Below are 20,885 nucleotides of genomic sequence, written 5' to 3'. Positions count from 1 at the left end.
GTTGCGGATCACAATACTGGGCAGAATTATAGTACAAAGTGTGTTTTAGTGCAAAACTACGTACGAAATAGTCACAAATCTTCTTTGGACAGAAACGGGCACAGAGCCCCAACCTTTTGTTGTGGAAAAGTGCCCGCAGCTCATTTCTGCATCATCTTCGTCTTGGGACTGGCCCATCCGGGGCTGGCTGTCGCGTGTGGTGTGACAGCAGGGTAGAGCTCTGCCTGGCTGCCGAGGCCCCGGGGAGGTCAAGCACAGCTAAGGAGCAGCTTAGCAGGGGCTATGCCAGCTGCGTCCCCCCGCCCCGGCTCGGCCAGCCCTGGGCGGGCTGTGCGGATTAGGAGCTCTTCAAATGGCTCGGAAGAGATCACTCTTACATCTGATACGATAGGCAAAATGATCCTGCTCCGCTGAAGGCTCAGCTCTGTACCTCTAATGTGAAATTTCTACAGACAATCCAAAGATTTGGTTTGTAAGACAGAAGTAATTCATATATACACACACTGCCTTCAGCATACTTTCCCTTAAAAGACTGCTGCCATCTTTTATATCATGAAAAGATGGATATGGAAATGTTTTGTGCCAGGAATGGTAATGCAGTCGAGCACAAAGTTCAGTCACCATATACTGGTAATCGCTATATTCCTCACTAAAAGTGACGCAATAGGTAATTAATAAGAATGAAGCTCTGAGTTTATAACTAGCTATTTCATGTAAGCCCTTTCAATAAATATGTAATTGGAGATACATATATGTTTTTAATACTAGTTCAAGTGTGAACTTATTTGGTCTTTGGTCTTTCTGCTTTTGTGAATCATACTGCAATAGCAGCTTTAAAAAAAAATAAATTTTAATTTAAATCGGTCTAGGCAAGTACCACACTAAATATAGTGAGCTTATGCAGTACATAAGAGCAAGGCAGGAAAAAGGATTATCAAAATAGCTGAAATAATTCTGTAAACGGCATATACTGCATGTCTATATTATTTAATTGTCATTCCTATCCTGTCAGATCTGTGTGGCAGCAGCCACGTGCTTAAGCACCACTTGGTCAAGTTAATTGGTGCATTTACTCCTGTTTAGAGCAGGTCTGGGCTCTAATTCAGGGCTTGGGGTTTTTATCCTTAATGAAAATCGAAAGGTGCAAGTGCTTAGAACAGCTGTACTCTAGCATGACCTATTCTACAGACAGTCACCTTGAACCAACACTTTGAAATAAGCCTTGATTAACTTGCTTAGCTCAAGCCTAACTTGAACAGGAGGTTAGCCAGGCACCTGTGAAGAAAAAGGCATTCTATATCTCTGCCTGTTGCAAATTCTTGTACAGTTAGGCTTGTCTCAGCTCAGCATGTAGGCCTGAGCCCCATCCTGGAATTATTTTGCCGATTTCCAGGCTACAATGGCACTTTTCTGTTGGGCTTTTTCTTTGTTTATTTGTTTGGTTTTGGTGTCTATCCGCGGAATGAAGGTGCTTAGCTGCAGGGCAAAGCTTCAGAGCTCCCTGGGTATGACAGTGAAGGGGATGACAGGACTGCTGGATTCAAGGTCCAAAGCGGTGAGGAAGCATTCGATGGCCGCTTCATTTTTCCCCTGAGCTTGCAAAACCTCTCCAAGGCTGTTCCAGGCCCTGTGACTGGTGGTCTGGATCCGGATGGCGTCTCTGAGAACTTTCTGGGCCAGGTCCCTCCGCCCAAGTCTGTTCAGCACCAGCCCCTGTCAACAAACAAGGGACAAGCGGTTAACAACGGCACAAAACAGAGGAAGAAACGGAGCGCCCTGAGCTCCCAGCAAGCTGGGCAGACGTATGAGTTCAGGCATGGGAGTCTTATGGGGGGAATCTCTCCACCTATTTCTGGAGAAGAGAAGCAATCAGCTTTTAAGGTCTGCTTTTTTTGATTGTGATGTGTAATTTAAAAAAACAATTGCAAAAACATTTTTTTTTTAAGCAGAGCCTGATCCAGCTCTGCAAGTGCTCCCGCTGCGTGTTACTGGGAGAGCGTATACTGGTGCTATACAAAGGAAAGGCTACAGGCCCTTTAAGCATCCCTCCCTCCTCGACTAGGTTACACTGGCTTCTAATCCCCAGGAAAATATACACAGGTTCAATTACACGGAGTATCTAAATTAACTCTTGCACATCTGGAACATCCAGCTGAGGCTGAGGTAAAGTCTCTCAGCTCCTACATCCTGACCATAGAGAAAGGTCTTCTTAACAAATGGGACTAGAGGGACGCGGTCCCCTTCCAGCCTTCTAGGGGCAGGCTGTATGTAACAGCGTGGGCCCTCTGTCCTCCTGCCCTCCAGTGTAGAACCTAAAGCAGCGTGAGGGAGGAGAAGGATGGAGGAACCTTGTTTAAAAAGCTGTCCTTAGGGTAAGAAAAGACACAAGTGGGTGTAACCATCTGGAAGGAACAGGAGCGGGTGGATGAAAGAAGTCGTAGGAAGAACATGTTTTCCTATAGGGCTCGCATGCATGCATCTGAACCCACAAGGATCTAATGAGCCTTTAATTATACGACAGTCAACCACACCAAGCCCAGATGGTCACGTGGGCTTTGCTGGCCACAATGCATTAGTGGCATTTTTGCTGCTTCCTCCTGAAGGTGTGCACACCAGGATGAATCTCCCACCAGCTTCATCCAGGCCTTTTCCAGCCTGTGGAAGAAGCAGCCAACACTTTCATGTTGCCTGCCAAGCTCTGCACGGCCTCTGCCTGCACTCACTCTTGGAAATGTTGGAAAGTGAGACGACTGCCTGACTTCATGCTTTTCCTGGGACTACGTAGTATGCGGATGCAGTCATATATATGAAGAAAAGCATTAGCTTCACCTTTAATGGGTCTAATTGCCTTTAGGGGATATGAAAATACATTAGAAACCTGAAATCTCTTACAACCACAACCCAAAGAAATTTCTGATGAAAGAACAGTGATACTTTTGGCATTAGTGAAGATCTTGCTTTTGTCTTGCTTTTGTTTGTTTTCTCAAAAGTGCCATTAGATGCAGGGTGCCTCAGCATGACTAAGACCCCTATAGTCAGTGACAGTACTAATACATACAGAAACACGGTACTTTGCCTGAGAGAAAAATTAAGAAACACCCATTTAATCAAGTATAGGCGGTACTGTGAAAAGCTTCACTGCCTCTTTCTTGCCCATAACCTTGACCCGAATAATCAACTCAAAATCAAATCTGATCATCTAAAGGTGCAGTGGGGATGTTTTTTCTTCAGGTTTCTCTCTCTGTTGGAAAATGATGAGGCAACGGGGCCTAATCTTATCATCCCCTTGTGAGCAGGCGCAGGTGGCACAGAGGTACCCTGATGGGAGAGGCTGGTTCCTCTAGAGGTATCTGCCCGGAGATGACCGGAGGCACGTAATGACAGACTGGAAGGAATTTGTGCAATTATAATTTGAGTCACCCGCTTGACAGGGATAATGAGGCATAGAAAGGGCAAGTAGTGTGGCCATAGCAAATCTGCTGCCGAGCCAAGAATAGACGGCAGCTATCTCAGCTCAAGTCTGTCTTCAACCTCAAAACCACTCTTCCTAAAAGCTCTTCCTGTTGCGCTGACCGAGCAGAGCCGACTGTGCTCTCTGGTGGCCGGGGACCCATCGCTGTCCTCACCCTGACACTAAGCGGCATCAAGCCTCTCGACGCTGCCGGAGGGCTGCTGGCCCCTGAGGCACAGGGGCCAGCGAGCCCGTGCAGCTGCTGCCTGTCATCCCTCTCCAACGAGGAGGGGAATTCCCTGCCTGGCTGACATCTCGCGCCTCTCAACAATGCTGCAGTGAAATCCACCTCATCGTAAACTGCTCGTGCAGCACAGCTCCCTCCTCTGCCCCAGCACCCTTGTTGGTCAAGGACCAGGGGCTGGCGTGGCTCGTCCCCCATGGCTCCCCAGCACCGAGCCACTGCGTTTCATTTTGCCTGTGGCTGAGGAGGAACAGAGCTTTGCACCTCATGGTCCCTGCAGCTGTTTTGCAGCACTGGGAGGAGGCTGTAGGCAAACCGCAGGTACTGTCTTCACCTGGGGGAGGTGCCGAAGTGTAGCCCACCAGTAAGTGCAGCACATGTGAACATTTGCTCATCAGTATTCAGTGCTTTCAAGCATGCCAGTTTATCTGAAAGAACATTTGTGAACCCTCAGAAAGGGTGATCTCGGGCTCCGCAAAGCCAGCGGAAAGCCTCCTGTTGATGCTGCAGTATACTGCATGAGTGAAAAACTGCTATACGTTTTTGGGGAGAAACACAGGAGGAAACATGTGCTAAAGGAGGTAATGAATCCCCCTGCTCCTCCTTGCTTACACGTGCCAAAGGCTGCCCAGCTCTATGGCCCTTCCCAGACATGCCCACCGTCCCGCTTCCCTCTTGTTCTGACCAGGAACAGCCCCGTGTCCCCTTCTTGCCCATGCGCCTGGACTTCCATGCAGTGTGGGCAAAAGAGGCTGTGCTTCAGGCCTCAGCCCAAGCAGGGGTCAGGGTGCGGGCAATCCCCTCTCCAACCCAGGCTCTGCAAATGTTCCCAAAGCCCAGTGCTGAGACCTACTCCTTCACCCAGAGTGAGCCGCGACAGATGGTGTCAGCCTTTCCAGCGAGGCTTAACTGAACCAGCAGAAATATGCTGCTGGATGTTTAAAGGACAGGTTGAACATCATTAATTCTGCGCGCAGGAGAGTTTCTTGCTTTGCCTTTCCTCTCTCCCCTCCTCTCCGCCCTGCTCCTTGCAAACCACAAGCATTTTGTGAGAGCTGGAGGCTGCACAATCCCCAAGCCTCACGAAGACGCAGCACTGAGCACTTCAGTTTTTTGTTTCCCTGAGGTATTTGCACTTGAGAGCTTCTCCTCGCTACTGAATTTCTTATTTCCCCATGGAGTCTGGCTTGCTATAAGCAATGCCTGCATGTTGTTGCTATGTAGGTCCAGCTGGAATCTGCCTACAGAGCAAAAGAAAAAAATTATATATAAATTCAGAAAGCCACCCACTGACAGGCAATTTGCATTTTTATCTGGAAGATATTTTTTTTTAAATAAAGATTTTTCTAATGAAAGTTCAGTTCCTGAGTTTCTATGGAAACTCATCTGCTTGGTGTGCATGCATAATTTCATAAAGTCAGATCTCAGGAAGATGAGCAATTAGTATAAATATAAGCAGGAATGTGATTAAGGGTCTCATCCTCTTACTCCTGAAGATGGAGGGTGGGGCTGGGTTTTGTTGTTTTTCCTTGGTTTGTATTTGTGTTTTTGTCAAATTAAGGCAGAAACGGGTGTACAAGGTGGCCTCGCTCCTCTGCCACCTCCTGGCTAGCACTGGCACTTCTGGTTTTGCCCGGGTGTTTTCCTCCCGAAGATGGGAGGAACTTTAAATATGGTCTTCTCTGTCAGTGGTGTTGGTACCGAGTCAGGCCCTAAATATGGTCTAAATATACAGTCTTCTGGTTTTGCCGGGGTATTTTCCTCCCAAAGATGGAAGGTACCTCTAAATATGGTCTTCTCTGTTAGTGGTGTTGGTACTGAGTCAGGCCCTACGGAGCAATGAGGACAGCCTTCTTTTTAAACTCAAGCATATTATAAATAGTAAAAATCCCTAAACCAAACCAAAAGGTGTGTGGGAATCCTTTTGTTTTTGAGCTCCTGTGAGCAGCGTGTTGCTGGGGCTCGCACCAGGCCGGTGCTAGCCACACGCAGGCATTTCGTGTGCTGCTTGTGTTAATATAGCTGTGTGGCGCTTGGATGCTAACTCACTCACTCAAGGAGGTCTGAGGGTAACTTGCGCAGATTAATTTAATTTTCTTCTTTAGGTCTGAAGACACACTTCAGACCTTGTAAACAGAGGCAGGGTAGCGAAGGTTGTGATTTCAAGCCAGACTGTAAAAGACGGCGCTGAAAGTACTGGAAGAAATTCATTTGAGGTGAAGGGCTGTGGCACAGCGAAGCTGGTACAGTCTAGCAGCGCACAAAGGCAAAGGGCAGGTGGCGAATTTGGTTTGCCGATTTAGGGTGCCTTACACTGGCAGTTGGACTCCTGAATTTATCGGTTTTAATTTCAGGGGACGGGGAGTGCGCATGGGAAGCTTTTTCAAAGGTATTTTTGACCTTGTCTGCATGCAAAACAAAACCTAAACCACTTCTATAGCGACTCTGGGTTGGACTCCCTTGCCTTCAGTGATGTGATACTTAGTAATTGATACTTCAGTGAGGCTATTTTTGTTTTAGAATAGGAGAGCCATATTTCACTGTGAGTTAGATGAGCAAAAAAGTGACTTGTTTTCAATTTCCACTAATAAAGAAAATGAGCATAAGCCCCACTTGAAGTCCCACTTCAGAAGGTCATGAAATTTCTGATCTGTGCCTTTATTTCCTTGGAGTTCGACAAAACCTCCTTAAAGGTTGTTAGCTCATAAAATTCCCAGCAAAAACATTATGGAAGACTACAAAATAAGCCTCACGTACAAGCTGGAGTTTATTTTTAGTAATGAAAGTCAAAACTTCCTTTGCAGATGTTTAGTTCAAACACCTGATGAGCCGCAGGGAGTTATCCTGAGTCTTGGCATCCTTGTCTCCTTTCACTAAGGTGGCACAGATTTACTTGTTCTTTCCTCTGGGGCTTGCGTCGCAAAGAGATGTCCAGAAAAATGTTTTATTTCATTCCTGGAGGATTGCTTTTTGGTTTGTTTGAGTGGTCATCTCATTCTTGGAGAATCTGGACTAGACTCTCTCCTTTACAAACTGATTTTAATAATTACTTTAAATGCAAGTTCCCTCTTTCTTTGCATGAGACTCAAATTCCAAAGTGAGGTTGTCTCTGATGTTTTTCTCAGTCGAGCAGAGCATTTTTGCCCTTTATTGTCTAAATACCCTAGAAGTTTCCAGAATAAATTAGACTTTGCAGTCAGGCTTCTGCTAGTGCATTATTCAATTAATTTCAAGGTAGATGAGGTCTCCTTACTGCCAACTGCAATCTGCAATACGGACATGTCACTAGTAGTTAGTAGAAGGGTAATCAGCAGCTGGCAAGATCAGGGCATGCTGCAGAAAAGTACTTCTTCCAAAGTGTGCTTATTCAGCAGAACCCTACAAAAAGCCTTTCAAGATGCATTTGGCACTTGGTGATAACAGTCTCATGTAACAGAAAAATCCGCACTGCTACAGGGCAACATACGCTTCTGTAATTATTTAGCAATCAGAATAACTTGTAAGCAAAATCTGTTGCATAAACCATGAAATATCAGGCAGTCCTTTTGGAAAATGGCAAAGATTAACCCTGGAAGTTCTAGGTCTCCTCAAATAAAGACAGACACGTAACTAGCCAATTGCTCTGTGAATTCTTTCCCCCTACATTCATAACCTTTGCATTTCTGAGGAGCCAGGATTTTTTTTTAAGCTGTGAGCAGCGAAGTGAGTGTTTGTTGTGCTGTGCCTTAGCCATGCAGCAGCTGGCAGCGTGTCGGGTAACTAATCATCCATTTTGCTGATTCAGTCCAGGTTGTGGCGAACCTGAGCTACACGTCTGAGCTTTGTTCTCTGAAAATACACTGTAGGAATACATGGAACAGTCAGGGACTGCTCACCAAACGCACTGAGTTAAGAGACCGTATCTTAATTTGTTGCCCTAACAAAGAGTGTCTGGGATCCGCTTCTGGAGGAAAAGCTCATCTTTCAGTGTTTTTGCTGCCTCTTTTGTTGAGGGCAGCTTTTCCTTCCTTCCTTCCCCCTCTCCATCTCCTCTGCTGATGCTGCTGCATCCCCTGTCAGTCCGTGACGCTGAAGTGCTGCATTTGATAGAGCAGAGGAGGGGAAGGAGAGGGGAGGAGAGGGAAGGCAGGCAGGGCCACTGCTAAATGCAGCATGTGGAAAAGAAAAACGAAGGAACAGCACTGGAGGGGGGGGAACTGGCAAGTGCTGAGAAAAGCAAAAACCCGAGTTTGCCTCGTGATTTGTAGCACTTGTGCGCTGCCTGTGGGTTTCAACTCAGTAGGTTCAACCCAGAGATTGCAGCTCAGGTACCAAAGGCAGCCTAGCAGCAGATTGTTGCTTAAACTTCACTGCAGCATCTCCATGCGCTAGAGATGAGCGTGCGGTTGCAAGGAGGTATCAGGAGAGACAGACTAGCTGAGCACGAAGACAGAGACGTCTTAAGGCCACCACAGACCTGGGCACATGGCTATGCTTTACCAACCATACCGAGGTAGCTTTGGCACAGAGAGAAGAAAAAGCAAAAGAAAGAAAAAATCAAAAGTGGTGAAGACCCAAAGAGAGGAACATCCTCTTCCTTAGCTTGCCAATGTGTTTTTCAAGGGAAGCGATAATTCCAAAGGAACCATCTCGCCCAGGCCTCCTGTGAGGCCAAGGCAAGTGCCCCCCTCCCCCGCCGAAGGGATGCACTGTGCTGTGCCGCACGCTGCCCTCTGCCCAGGCTTGCTGTCTCTATCTGAGTTCATCAAATGTTAGCAGGGATGTTTGTACCGTGTTTGAAGCTTAAACGTGATAAAACATTTATTGACATAAAAAGCAAACCCTAAGGCAGCATTTCAAACCAGGAGGCTCTGATCTCTTCATAGGGAGGCTCATACAAGCCTAGGGAGAATGAAGAGTTTTTCTGCCTTGTTGGATTGTCGTCACTTAAGCTTCATTCAAAGCAGAATTGTTTGCCGCATGACGAATATTTTCTAGATAGTTCTTCCTTTGCTGGGACCTACATGGAGATGAAGCAGCAAGCAAGGAAACCTAACAGGATGCCTCGACCACATGTTTGAGACTAACTGAATGCAGTATTTGTTTCGCGCTCTCTTTTCCTGGGGAAGGCAAGATTTCTTCCAGCCCCGATCTTAGCAGTTGTCATAGTAATGTTGCAGTGGAACACACAGTAGCTTCAACTAGGGCTCAAGCTCATGATGTCGTCTGTAGAATCATGCACTAACAGAAGGTCCCAAACTAATAAGAAATAGTAAAGAAAGCAGCTGCTGTGCTTCATTAGCTGCTAATGCCATTTTGCATTGAATAATCTGCCATTAACTCAGGAACAACTCAGAGAGCAGGGACAGGGTCAAGGGACAACCTTTGGGTGGCAGAAGTCCTGGGTTTAAGCGTTCTCAGGCTGAAGAGGGTTGAGAACTTGCCTCTCTTGTGCCCAGGGGGTACACGCTAACTTCTAGCAAACATTTTTAAGAAGTTAGGGCAGCAGTTAAGCAGCGCCATCGCCCCCAGGGGGAAAAACAGCTCTCTGCCTCTATTTTGATAGTGAGCAAGTGCCTATGTTCTGTCACACGTATAGCAAGATGCTGCTGCATATAGCTGGGGAATGTCCAGGCTTAAAACTTGGACACCCAATTAATCTGAGTGCCCACAGTGTGCTGTGGCTGATGAACAGGGAACTTCTGTCCGCTTAAGTTTCCTTCAGTGCCAATCCCGAATCTTTCCCCAACTTTCAATGCACTGCTTTGCAAGAAAGGAGGGGGCTGATGTGCGCATTTCCTATGCGTGTTATCTTCCCCTCTCTGTACAGAGCAAATCTTGTCTGAACGTATGAGTCATGAGCAGGCCCTCCTAGATAACAGCTTCAGCTCTGCCGAGGGTCTCTATGAATCTCAGTCCCGCAGAACTAATCGCCAGAGCAAGTTTAGTAGGTCTCTGAGGAAGGCTGTAGCACAGCAAAGACAAGGCTGACAGAAGCACACAGCATGCCAATGCAGATGACAGCAGATGTCTTCCGAAAGGAGAGCCGAGATATTTAAAAAATCTTAATTTGCTTAGTTTTCCACTACTGGCAGTCTCTGGGATAGCATGTTATTAATGACATCCTCCACACAACCACAGCCGGAGCTTCAGAGCGCAATATCGCAGCTGAGCACTAAGCTCGCTGAGCTGCTGGGAAACACGGAGCGAGCTGGGCAGGAATGCACCGCTGTGGTCCAGCCACTGCCTCCAGCTTCTGCTCCAGTGCCTCTGATCCCGCAAGGAGCACATTTCCTTATCATCTGTTAACATAAAATCTCTCATAAATCATGAACCTCCATGCAAAAAGAGATTCTACTGAATTACAGATAGCATTTTCTGTTACGTGCTTAAAAGTGAATGAAGAAACTCATTGAGAAGATAAATACTTAAAAGACTTTTGATAAATACTGCACATAACCTCAGTGTAAATGAAAGCTCCAGCGACACTGGAGAGCTGTGATGTTTACATGTTTCCCATTTGTTTGGCAAGAAGGGACTTTTGCTTCCTTCTCTTGGCTGTGGCCAGCTCAGTGCATCAGGACAGCTTGCTGAAAACCTGGAAGTCTCGCTATTTCCCACTCCCTGTTTGTGCAGCTGTGTCTTCTGTACCAGGAGGCAACATATTCTGTTATTGTGCTACACACTATTTTATGCACTGTATTACTGTAGCCTATCACTCTGTCCTGTCTTTGGTGTGATAACAGGCAGCCTAAATAGCACAGAATTTAAACTAATTATAACTGGTTTCCTTGTTTGAAGGTTGAAGTATAAAGGGGATAGTCATCCCACCCTTTCTCCCTTCTGACAGTTCCCTGAGCACTTTCTGAGATACTATTTACGAGTTCAGCTGTAGACCAACTTGACTTCTACAATTTCTAGGCTTTAATTTGATCTCAGAGCAAAGCACAGCATGAGGACAATACTGATGAGTTGAGCTGCAGTGGTATCTTGAGGTCTGTGGATGGGAAACCACAACTAAAGCTAGTAATCTTCTGGAAGATCAGGTTGGAGCTCAGTGGACAGGCATCTGCTACAGGCAAAGATCAAGCCAAGGAACAATGTCTTTAAGCCTGGATGCAAGTTTTATTCTACAGAGACAACTGGACCACCCCAAGAACTCCAGGGGTTTAAGAAATGTGTCAGGGTCTTCTCTTGTAAGGTGTTACACACACTTTAGAGAAGGGATCAGAGAAGAGCTGGGGAGTTTTATCTTTTAGGAATTTATTTTGGTTTCTAAAGTTATATAAACAGAGCCTGAATAATGTGGTAATGAGCACCTCAGGGACATGGAGAATAACTTACCGCAGCAGAGGAACGCAAGTGATTGGCACAGATAAACAGGCGCTACAGATTCCCTGGAAACTGGGATAATCCACCTCTGAGAAGCAGAGCACCAGCCCTCCCGCTGATGGACTGAAATCTCTGCGATGCGTAGTGGATCAGATTTGCTTCCAACGACCCCAAACACCCCAGCAGGTCTGGTCTCTCACTCATGAGGGAAATGCGCAGTTCCCCCAGGAGAGGAAATGGCCACTCATAGTGTCTAAGTGACACTAAGTGTCTAAGCTTCAGTGTCAGAGAATCACTTATCACCTTGTTTGTGATGGCTCTGCTGTCTCCTCTGGATGAAGGAAGGAAGCTCAGCAACTGCAGAGGAAGAGAGTGGGCAACAAACCTGCAAAACAACTCTGTCCGCTCCTAACTGGTGCTCAGGAGCTGCACAGCCAGGGATTTGCTCCGACGGCTGGGCTACTGAAGCTGCCAGCTAACTAGCGGCTTTGCAGGGAGGATGGCAGTGGGGGAGGGAGGTTTCTGCAGCAACCAGAAATGAGGAGGACAAAGTATTTGCAATTCCTTGGACAGTGAGTGAGCTGACACACAAACTTATTAATTGGAGCATCCAAAATCCTCATTTCTCCTGTGGGAGCCAGTGACTAGAGGCAAAGACAAGTCCTCTCCCTCAAGCTCAGCTGCTTCAACACAAAAATTTGAGTTAAGAGTCTGCTCTAAGGATTGTTTTTCCCCAAGGAGAGCTTAGAGCAGTTATTTTGGGATATCTGAAGTGCAGGAACATTCCTGGGATTCTGCAATAAGCCTCAGAGTTGGGAAAACAGAATCTGCTAACCAGCCATGGTTTGGAAGGAGGCTACCGATCATCTCCAAAGGCCAAACGTTGTTGCTTTACCATTATCCTGCTTGGTAGAGCTGCAAAAGATACGTGCCAGACAGATATAATATCCATTGGGAGAGCTTCTCTTAGGATCAGATTCGAATTAGTTTTGATCGCTCTCTCCTCCGCAGCCTATAACCCACCTATCTAGGACTTGCAGAGTACCACTGCTGTACCGAGGGGCAGAAAGCAGCTGTCCTGAATATACTCAGCACGACTGGGGATGCTTCCCGCAATCACAGCCTTCCACAAGGAGCGTGTGATCACTTGACGGGGAATTCCAGTGGAGAGCACCGTCCCACAGGAGGCTGCCTTGATGGTCCACCAGCAAGTGTTGCGCTGCTGACGTGCCATTTTTGGGAGGAGGTGTAACTAGCTATGTCACCCTGCAGAGCGGGCTCAAAATAGGATTGCACTCACTGTGCCATGTGGCTCAGTGGTATGTCAGGACATGTATTTTTAGGAAATTCCTCCTTTGGGCAGAAAGGGTGAAGTGCTCGGCCTGGTTTACAGGCTGCTGGCTTTGCCCAGATCTTTCATACCAGGGTGTGGGAGCATGTTAGCCACCCGTTGGTCTGTGGATGCCCTTAGTGCCTGGATACAGTGCTAGTCCTAGTTATCTATTGATCAGGGTAGTTGTGGAAGGGTAAAAGACGGGGCTGGACTGCTGCTGTGCTTTTCTTTCTTTCAATGCATGCATGCTTGCTCTCTCTTTTTGCTGGTGCTTTTCAGAGAGGGAGCCGACCTCCAACAGAGGAGGGATGGAGAAAAAAGTAAGGAAGATCAATGTCTCGGGAAGAATACAGTCTCTGAGGAGCAGCAATAAAAATGTACCTTGCAGAATGAATGTCTGAGGGGAATAGGGAGCTCAGAGAAGATAGCTCATGCAGAGAAGAAAAAGAAAGAGGGAAGGAAAAGCAGACAGTAAGCAGGGGATTTAAATAAGCTCCTGGAGAAGCAAAGAGGGGTCTGACTTGGTGAGGTACTTTTCAGGTGCAGCATAATGAAAAAATGCAGTACACCTCCATGCTCAGCCAGTCACTGATACACGGACAGTGCTGTGACTTGTCTGACCCCAGGAGAAGGACGAGGTAAGTCAGTGCTGGACCCAGAATCAAATTCTTCTCTCTGACAGACACTTGCCAGCTTCCTCTTTTCCCCAGAACACCATTCCTATCAGGCAGCATGTGTTCAGCTCCAGCATCTGGGTTGTGATTTTTTGGCAGCTGCACAAAATCTCTGCTATCAAATCCCACCTGCCAGTCTCATGTCTGCTCCCACAGACCTTTGCCTGTTAGCAAATGCTTCAAAATCACACTGCCAGGCACAGCACATCATTCTGCAATCCTACTTCAGGCAAAAAGCCCTCACGCAAAGACTGCTTTTAACTTCAGTGGGCTGCAGGAGGGAAAGGCTAGAGGACAGGCCTCTGGATTACAGGCAGAAGTATTCATTTAGGTCACAGTTTGCACTGCATTCTTTTCAGCACTAATGTAAACCAGCTATTTTCCCCCTGAATTATCTGAATAATACTTCTTGTCTGTGACATTTTAAGAAGCTTTCTTTTGAGACATGTTCTGTGCTATAGCTGTGCAGTAAGAGAATCTGCGAACTTTGCTCACCAGAATGTGTTCATGTGAAATCATTCTCCCCTTCTTGACAAATTCTTCCTTTCTCTTCTCTTGCTTCTTAGCAGTCCCAGATAAGCAATGCCACCAATGTGATGTGTGCATACTGTATGATGCTTTGTTGTTGAAACAGTTCATTAGTAAATAAAATGCTGAAATATAGCTTGCTCATCTACCCCGGATAAGAGATCTATCCACAGAAATAACTGCAATTTTTAATTCTGTACTGGGAGAAAGGACTTAAACTTCCACATACATCATCTGCTAGAATATTTCACAATCTGACTTTCCCCAGCATGAACCTAGGCAATGAGGCTGCGCTTTTGGTGCAAAGGACAATATCTCTTGGAGATGGTCTAAGCTACTTGATTATGGTATCTCTAAAATTGCAAACAAAAGAGAAAATCAGTGCTTTTTGATGTGGACATCTGTCAGCAGAGAAACAACTGCTAATTGTCATGTAATAACCACAACAGACACTTTCATAGCAGTCATCTTTCTAGAAGTCAAGCATAAAAAAACTGTTACTCATCCAAGCACCAAGCATATTTTGTCCAGATCTGTCTGGTTTCTGTAACTGTTTAAAACTCCAAAGTGATACGATACTCTTTCACAGATGGATACTTGAGATCAAAATATTTAGCCAAAATATAGCAGTCAGTAATTGCTTTTGTTGGCATGTGACTAAGGTATTTAGCTTTATACTCTAATATTTGCATTTTTGTTCTAGAAGCAAAGTAGGTATACTGAGCAAAGGTGCTGATAGCCTCACATAAATACAAGCGCATGGGATTTGTAGAGAATTGGTTCAGCAGCAGAACTATCTAGTTGCACTTCACCATTCAGACAAGTCCTTGCTCCTGCAGAAGCACCTTAGAAGCTGTCAGTTTGGCAGATACATGGCTCTACATGAGCTCTGAATAATGTTAAAGCAGTACAGCGCTGTCTAAAAATCACATATGGGGAGGAATAGCGAATTCTCTTTTTATTAAAGGATTGACTCTAGACTCTATAGAAACCACACGCATGATTTCCTAAAGCATCTGCATACCTCCTTTGCAGGCATGGGCTCATCAGCCCATCACTTAACTGAAAAGAATGGAAAAAATAGTTGTAACCTCTCCAGATACAATAGGTAAGGCGATGACTTCTAATGGCTAGTAACCTGAACCAGGTTTGAATTGACTGAAAACTTCTGTAGAGTATCTCATGTTTAGCTGGCACCAGAGCCGTGTGCATTACAGACCAGCTATTTTGCTGGTTATATAGTTTAGCAGTAGTCTACAGATGGATACTGTACTTGGAGGAGGGAAAAATTAATTTTCTTGAGAACTGCCAGAGGAAAAATCATCAGGAGAGAGGGTAAAATCAATCTTTTATGATTTTCAGCTAACCAGTGAAAAAACTCAACTGCCTAAATATAATGAAATGGGTAACTCCTGCAATCACAAAGAAACATACATATAAGATACATTCCAGTGCTGCCCACAGACCTAAGCAAAAAATAAATTTAATCACAAACTTTGTGAAGTCTTTTTAATCCCTATAGAGCGAAGAGGACATTTACAGACCAGTACAACCCCTAGCATTGCATCCATTCCTGAACCTAGCAAAGCCCTTTCACTTTAATGATTCTGGTCTGCCTTCGTGCTAGGAGGAATGGGCATGGGTATGTTAAGTGAACGAGCCTGCGTCTCTGAGATGTGGAGGGAGGCAGGAACGTGGAAAAGACCCACCGTGCAGCAGTACGACACGAGTCCAGCGCTCATGTGTCTGGGGAGCACTGGAGCCAGCGAGCGAGGGAGAGGGGCATCTCCAGTTGTTGTTGTTGTGTCAATGCCTCAACGAAACACAGGCTCCAGCAGCAGCCCCTGATGGGGATGATGTACTTGTAAAACATTTACATTTTCAGCAGGATGTTTCTAATTAGACTCAATTGGTTTGCACACCTGCTGGGAGTGACTGCTCTGCGCCTCATCTCCCTCTCTGACTTGAGCACAAAGAGGATGCAACTGCCTGGGCTACCACATAGCACTGTGCTCCTTTTTTGCACTGACAGTAATTGAGAAAATGGATGGCAACAGCCGTGTTTTGTGTTTCCTACTGTTCTAGGAAGTGCTTTCTTTCCTCTTCTTTTTTTTTTCCTTTTTTGTTTCCTCCAGAGCATAAGACTGCTTAGGTTTTACAGCCCTTTTGCGAGGGTGGGGGATTGACAGGACTTCATGTAGTTTCTCGACTATAGGGCATCATGATTGATACCAATAATAAACCCCTCAGGACCGAGGAAAGTACCTGTACAGATTCTGACTACGATCAGATCGATGGGGAAAGGATGGTACTGAAGAGTGCTATGGTTAGTAGTGCAAGGCAGAAGCCCCAGCTGTCACTTATTAAATGGTCACAGGCTTTTTAGCCTGTCTTACGAGCACACCCTGACTCGAACATTTTAAGAAAAGGTTTTATTGATACTATGTTATATTGTCTGAGGTATTTATGGTTTTGCCTGGAAAGGCTGAAGACAACCAAACCTCCAGAGAAAGCTGCTGAAATTGCATGGACAGTCAGCAAGACTTCTGGTTTGTGACTGCTGTCCTAGGCTCCCTTTCTGCATCTTTAGGGAGCCAGCACTTGTCAGTGAGATGTAAGTCACGCCTCAAAAGAATACTTGAATGTATTGGCCTTATTGTACTGCAGCATTGCCCCGCTGTGAAATGAGAAAAATGCATTTACTGTGCCGTGGCAGCAGGTCAGCATCCCAAATGTTCTCCCCCCACAACAAGCTCGCTGGGTCAGAATAATTCTGTTTTGGATTGTACAGGACAGTCTCCTGGGTAACACGCTTCACAGCAGTGCTCGGGGGGAACACGCCCTTGAATGCAAGGCAGTCAATGAGATTTATAATTACCGTGTTTTATAACCTCGTTCATTCAGGCAGGGAAGAGATCTAAACAAGAGAAATGATAGATTTACAGCTACGTAGATAGATGCTGTTAACATGATTTGAAACCTGGCTGGCAGAAGACACTCTTGTCCACTGTGCTGCCCGCATAACACAAAAAAATGCACAGACTACTTTTAAATTCCGGTGGCAGTAGGGCATAAAACTCTCAACTTCAGCTACCCTCTCCCAGAACAAGGGATGTAAAATCCACTCTGTACCACCAAAATCTTCCGATTGCATTAAGCAAGGTCTTGGCTCAAGGCCAGGCCCCAGCTGTCCCTGTAGCAATAATGACTGCCCTCCCCCAGGGTGCTGTGCACAAGCAGAATCCAGCTGCATTTTCACACACACACACACGCACACACACACACATTGTCTGAACACAGTGGCGTTAATGCTTCTGGGATGACAAACCTAACCTACAGATGTCTCAGCAGCAGCAAGCTCCATGCAGAATGCGTTTTATTTTCGGAAAAACCCGGAGGTAAAAAAAAAATTTAAAATCTCCTGGTACAGTTTATCTGATGCTTTGTTTGTGAGTGTCCTTGATGCATAACAGCATGCTATCATCTCTAAAGATTAAAAACAATCCCTTCTTATTGCTCTGCTGGGTATTTTCAAAGAAATTCATGCACAGATGAAAACAAATAAAAACAATGCCCAATGGCTCTGCAGAGATCCTGGGCCTCTAGTTTCAGGTAGTCTGGAGACAATTTTAAACAAACACGGACCTCCTAAATCCTTGGCTACAGCTCTGGTGAGGACATGTTGGCAAAACTTCAGTACTTTAATGGGGTGAGGCTGGTTGAGGATTTTCTACATCATCTCCATTTTGTGGGTTTTAGGGTACAGCTTAACGAGGATCTAGAGCTTAGCATGTGCAATACTGGATTTTTGTTATTTTTTACATTGGAGCTTCGATTTAAATAACGACACCTTTGTTCAGGCTTGGTTTGAACAAAATTCAGAGTAGCTAGGCTGGTTTTCATGATTTTAAAGTTTGGTGGTTTTGATTGACTAAGGCATCCACCCTTCTATCATCAGTGCAGGACTGGGGCCCAAAATGACAGAATTAAACACAGGATAAACCGAGAGCGCCTCAGGCACTGATGAAGGAACAGTTCAGCTCGCTTCAGTTAACACGTCTTTTGCTTTTACCCACTTGGCTTCATTATTCAGAGGATCTGGCCCAGTACAAAAATGAAATCCCTCCCCCAGCCCCTGTTCTGCTTCCAGCCTCTGCTGCTGGCAAGCTCTGATGGACAGCTGCAGGAGTTTCTTACGGAGAAATCTATGTGACCCTGCTGCACTTTGGAGAAGTCTGAAAAAAGGCTTTTTTCTTTTTCTTCCCTCCTGCTTAGGCACCAGCTTTGCTCAGGCTGAAAAATGCTCTGCAAAGATATACTTGAGAGGGTTCGGTTTTTAAAGTCTGAGCCAACTCGTTCACAAGATCACTTGCAAGGCAAAACAAGTCCAAACAGAACGAGCATAAGATGCTTGTGCCAAACACATGATGCAAGTATTGATTTAGGGGTGCTGGTGGAAGGGAGGATAATAGGGATAATGCTGAATACAAACCCCTGCTCTGTTGCTGATGAACAGCCCCACAATGCAGTGTATTGCAATGCACAGGAAGGAAGCCACAGCAGGCCACGTTCAGATCGTACTTGCTGTACAGTTTCATTCCATTTTTCAAAAAACTCCGTTATTTTTAAATTAACTTCATACCTGCTATGCACTGCCCACGTGCTTTACTGAGGTGTTGAAACCGCTCTTAAGTTTTCGGACAGTAAAATCTAAAAAAAAATCCTCCCATGGTCCTCTCTCACCTTCTTAAAGTGTTGCTTATCAAACACTTTGTCCTTGTTAACCTTGGCCATCCCCTGTCCTTCGCTGTGAGGCCAGGGCTGCTGACCACAACTGCTGTTAGTTGGTTACTTGTGGTGTAAAAGCACTAGCAGCGGCACTCAAGATGTACAGTATCGCAGAAAGCCAGCTGCTTTCAAGGCCTCCTTTGCCTTTCCTCCTTCAGATGGGGATTACTGGAAGCACAGTGGCTTTGTTTGGGATAGTTATTTTTATCTCTTCCCTAGTTTACCTCTGGAAGTGCTGAATTCCCAACATCCTGCAGGAGCCATGGAAGCACCAGGTTCTTGTGTTGAGTGCAGTGAGTGAGTGACAGTAATGTTCCAGCACCATTACTTAGGCTTCTCAAAGCTATAGGTAGCAGTGCTAGCCACCTGGGGAAGGGGGTGGCATCCACACCTACACAGCTCCTTCCCTAACCCCCTTCCTTGAGAACAACAAATCCTGTCTAACATCTCAAGCCTAGGTAGTGTTAAAGGCACACTATAGGTTTTTCTTCCTTGCCCCAAGCACTGAGATATGCTGCCATAGATACCTAAAAGCCATCATAATTCCTTTTAATTTGAAAGGTTTCACCTTTCACCACCAGCATCTGTGCAAGGGAAGCCTCTTCTAAAGGGAGCTCTCTTCTACTAGGAGATGCAGAGAAGCAGTCCCTCTGGTTCTTCTCAAACTGTGACAGGCTCTATGACCACTGAGATGGAAAAAGTTTGCAAGTCATCCAGTTCAAAGTATGCAAAAATAGCAGGGCTGTGCTTCCAACAAGGCTGCTCTTCTGTCCCTGTTTGATGCCAGCTTGTGAGAGTGGAACTGAGAAGTGCAAGACTATCAAGATTTAATCCATTTACAGAATTTCAGTTGTATGAATTTGATTTGAAAGGATGCGCTACATGTATATATCACGACTTGTCATAGCTGCCTGAATTGACACTACGTTATGTGAACATTCTTATTCCAGAGACTAGCTACATTGATAAAATCACTTAGTACAGCTGACCAAGCTAAAAATAGATTTATAAAAAATAGGCTGCCTTTTGTCTCAAGGATCTCACATATACACCATTTTTACTTTGTGATGCTGCTATTTTCGATGCTGCTATTTTATATTTGCTGGTTTGGGAAAGCTGCTTTGAAACAATGGGTTACTTTCAAACCATTTCCTTTGATTGTTCTTCATTCACTATTCAAAGTAAGAGATTAGTTAAAAATGGTATATGCTTCCAGTCTGTCTCATTTGCTGTGTCAGACAGCAAATAATATATGAGAGAATTTCTCAGAGAACACAAAATCTCTGAGCTGAGAAAGTCTTCTAACCACTGGTGACTACGGTGATACTCAAAGAAAAATAATTTAACGCTGCAGAAATGTGAAATTAACACTTATCTCAAACACTTGCACAATCATTTATCATTAGTGAACAGCAGTTCTGAGCTTTCAAGGTTGCTTGTTTGACCTATTTGTGGTATTCTAGGAATAACAGCAAGGAATCCTAAAGTGAGGGTTTCTGCTCCTGAAGCCTGGAAATCTCCAGGGGTTGTAGGTTTTATCAGTCTCTCTCTACATCTATTTACTTTTCTTGCTCTCAAGGCAAGACACTTTTCAGGCAAACAGGATACCAAATGGTCCATGAAACCGGTGCCGAAGATACTGCAGGCAATTTTGCTCTTAATGTGCATGAAATCTGTGCAGAATCTTTTACTCTCACTGAAGCCACAAGGAGAACTTATATCTGCTTGTACCTGGAGAAGCCTGTCCTGAACTATCCTTATGTACATTATCTCAGTTCAGAAAATATTTAAAAGCTGTGGGTCTGGCTGTACGTTAACAAGTCTACATACTCCTTTACAACATCAAGCTTTGAGCCTCACAATGCAGTACGAGATCATGTATGACTTTAGAAATGCTTTACTGTGGCATTTGTTTAATTTGACCTAGCTTCATTTATCAGTATTAGTCACTCCTGTGTTCTGCTCAGCTGCAAGTGACAGCCTCAAAGAGAAAATACCACTGCCTGCCAACCTGGCACAAAAATTAAAATTACTATAACTAGGAGTTCAGAAATTCTAGAGGTTTTGTTTAGATGCAAGAGAATAATACTGCTCTCTTATTAAAAAACATACAATCCCACAGAAGTGCCAGACTCATTCAGCATTAGCTGCTTTGGGGAACACTGCCCCAGGGAATATTTACAGAAGGATGAAGCTGACCTTTCTCCTTGTTTAAAAATATAATCCCAATCTCAGAGCTGCTCAAGAATTTATTTTAAAAGCAATTCATAGTCCATCCTTCGCTACCAATTAGGTTTGGCCAGGTTGGTATGTTATGTGTAAATGTGCTGAACCAGTGCAATATTTCAGCCGTATGCTGCTTCTTTAGTGCTGGTTCATGTCATGTTCAATGCAGGTGTTAAGGTCTGCAGGACACAGATTGGCCTGACAGGTTGCGGAGAAGAAGGGGGGGCCGTTTCTTGTAACACAAGGAGAGACAGAGACTACAAGGATAAGTTTACCACTGAACCGCAATGGCATTTGCCATGCTAATAAATGGAGTAGCAGCTTTTCGTG

At 45.2% G+C, this 20,885-nt stretch overlaps 1 protein-coding gene across 9 annotated transcripts in view; it reads right to left on the bottom strand.

The window, feature by feature from the left end:
• Positions 1 to 828: 828 nt before the first annotated feature.
• Positions 829 to 20,885, bottom strand: part of TTC7A (tetratricopeptide repeat domain 7A) — a 176,218-nt gene continuing 156,161 nt past the window's right edge. For all 9 annotated transcript variants that reach the window (XM_074579665.1, XM_074579662.1, XM_074579663.1 and 6 more), the window contains one exon: positions 829 to 1,713. In XM_074579665.1, the coding sequence (XP_074435766.1) occupies positions 1,492 to 1,713 (222 nt within the window). In that variant the 3' untranslated portion in view covers positions 829 to 1,491. The remainder of the gene's footprint in view (positions 1,714 to 20,885) is intronic.

Source organism: Larus michahellis, chromosome 3, assembly GCF_964199755.1.
Source record: "Larus michahellis chromosome 3, bLarMic1.1, whole genome shotgun sequence".
In the NCBI taxonomy this organism is placed as follows: Eukaryota; Metazoa; Chordata; class Aves; order Charadriiformes; family Laridae; genus Larus; species Larus michahellis.
The sequence above is the reverse complement of the archived record's forward strand: the minus strand, read 5'-3'. Positions and strand labels throughout refer to the sequence as shown.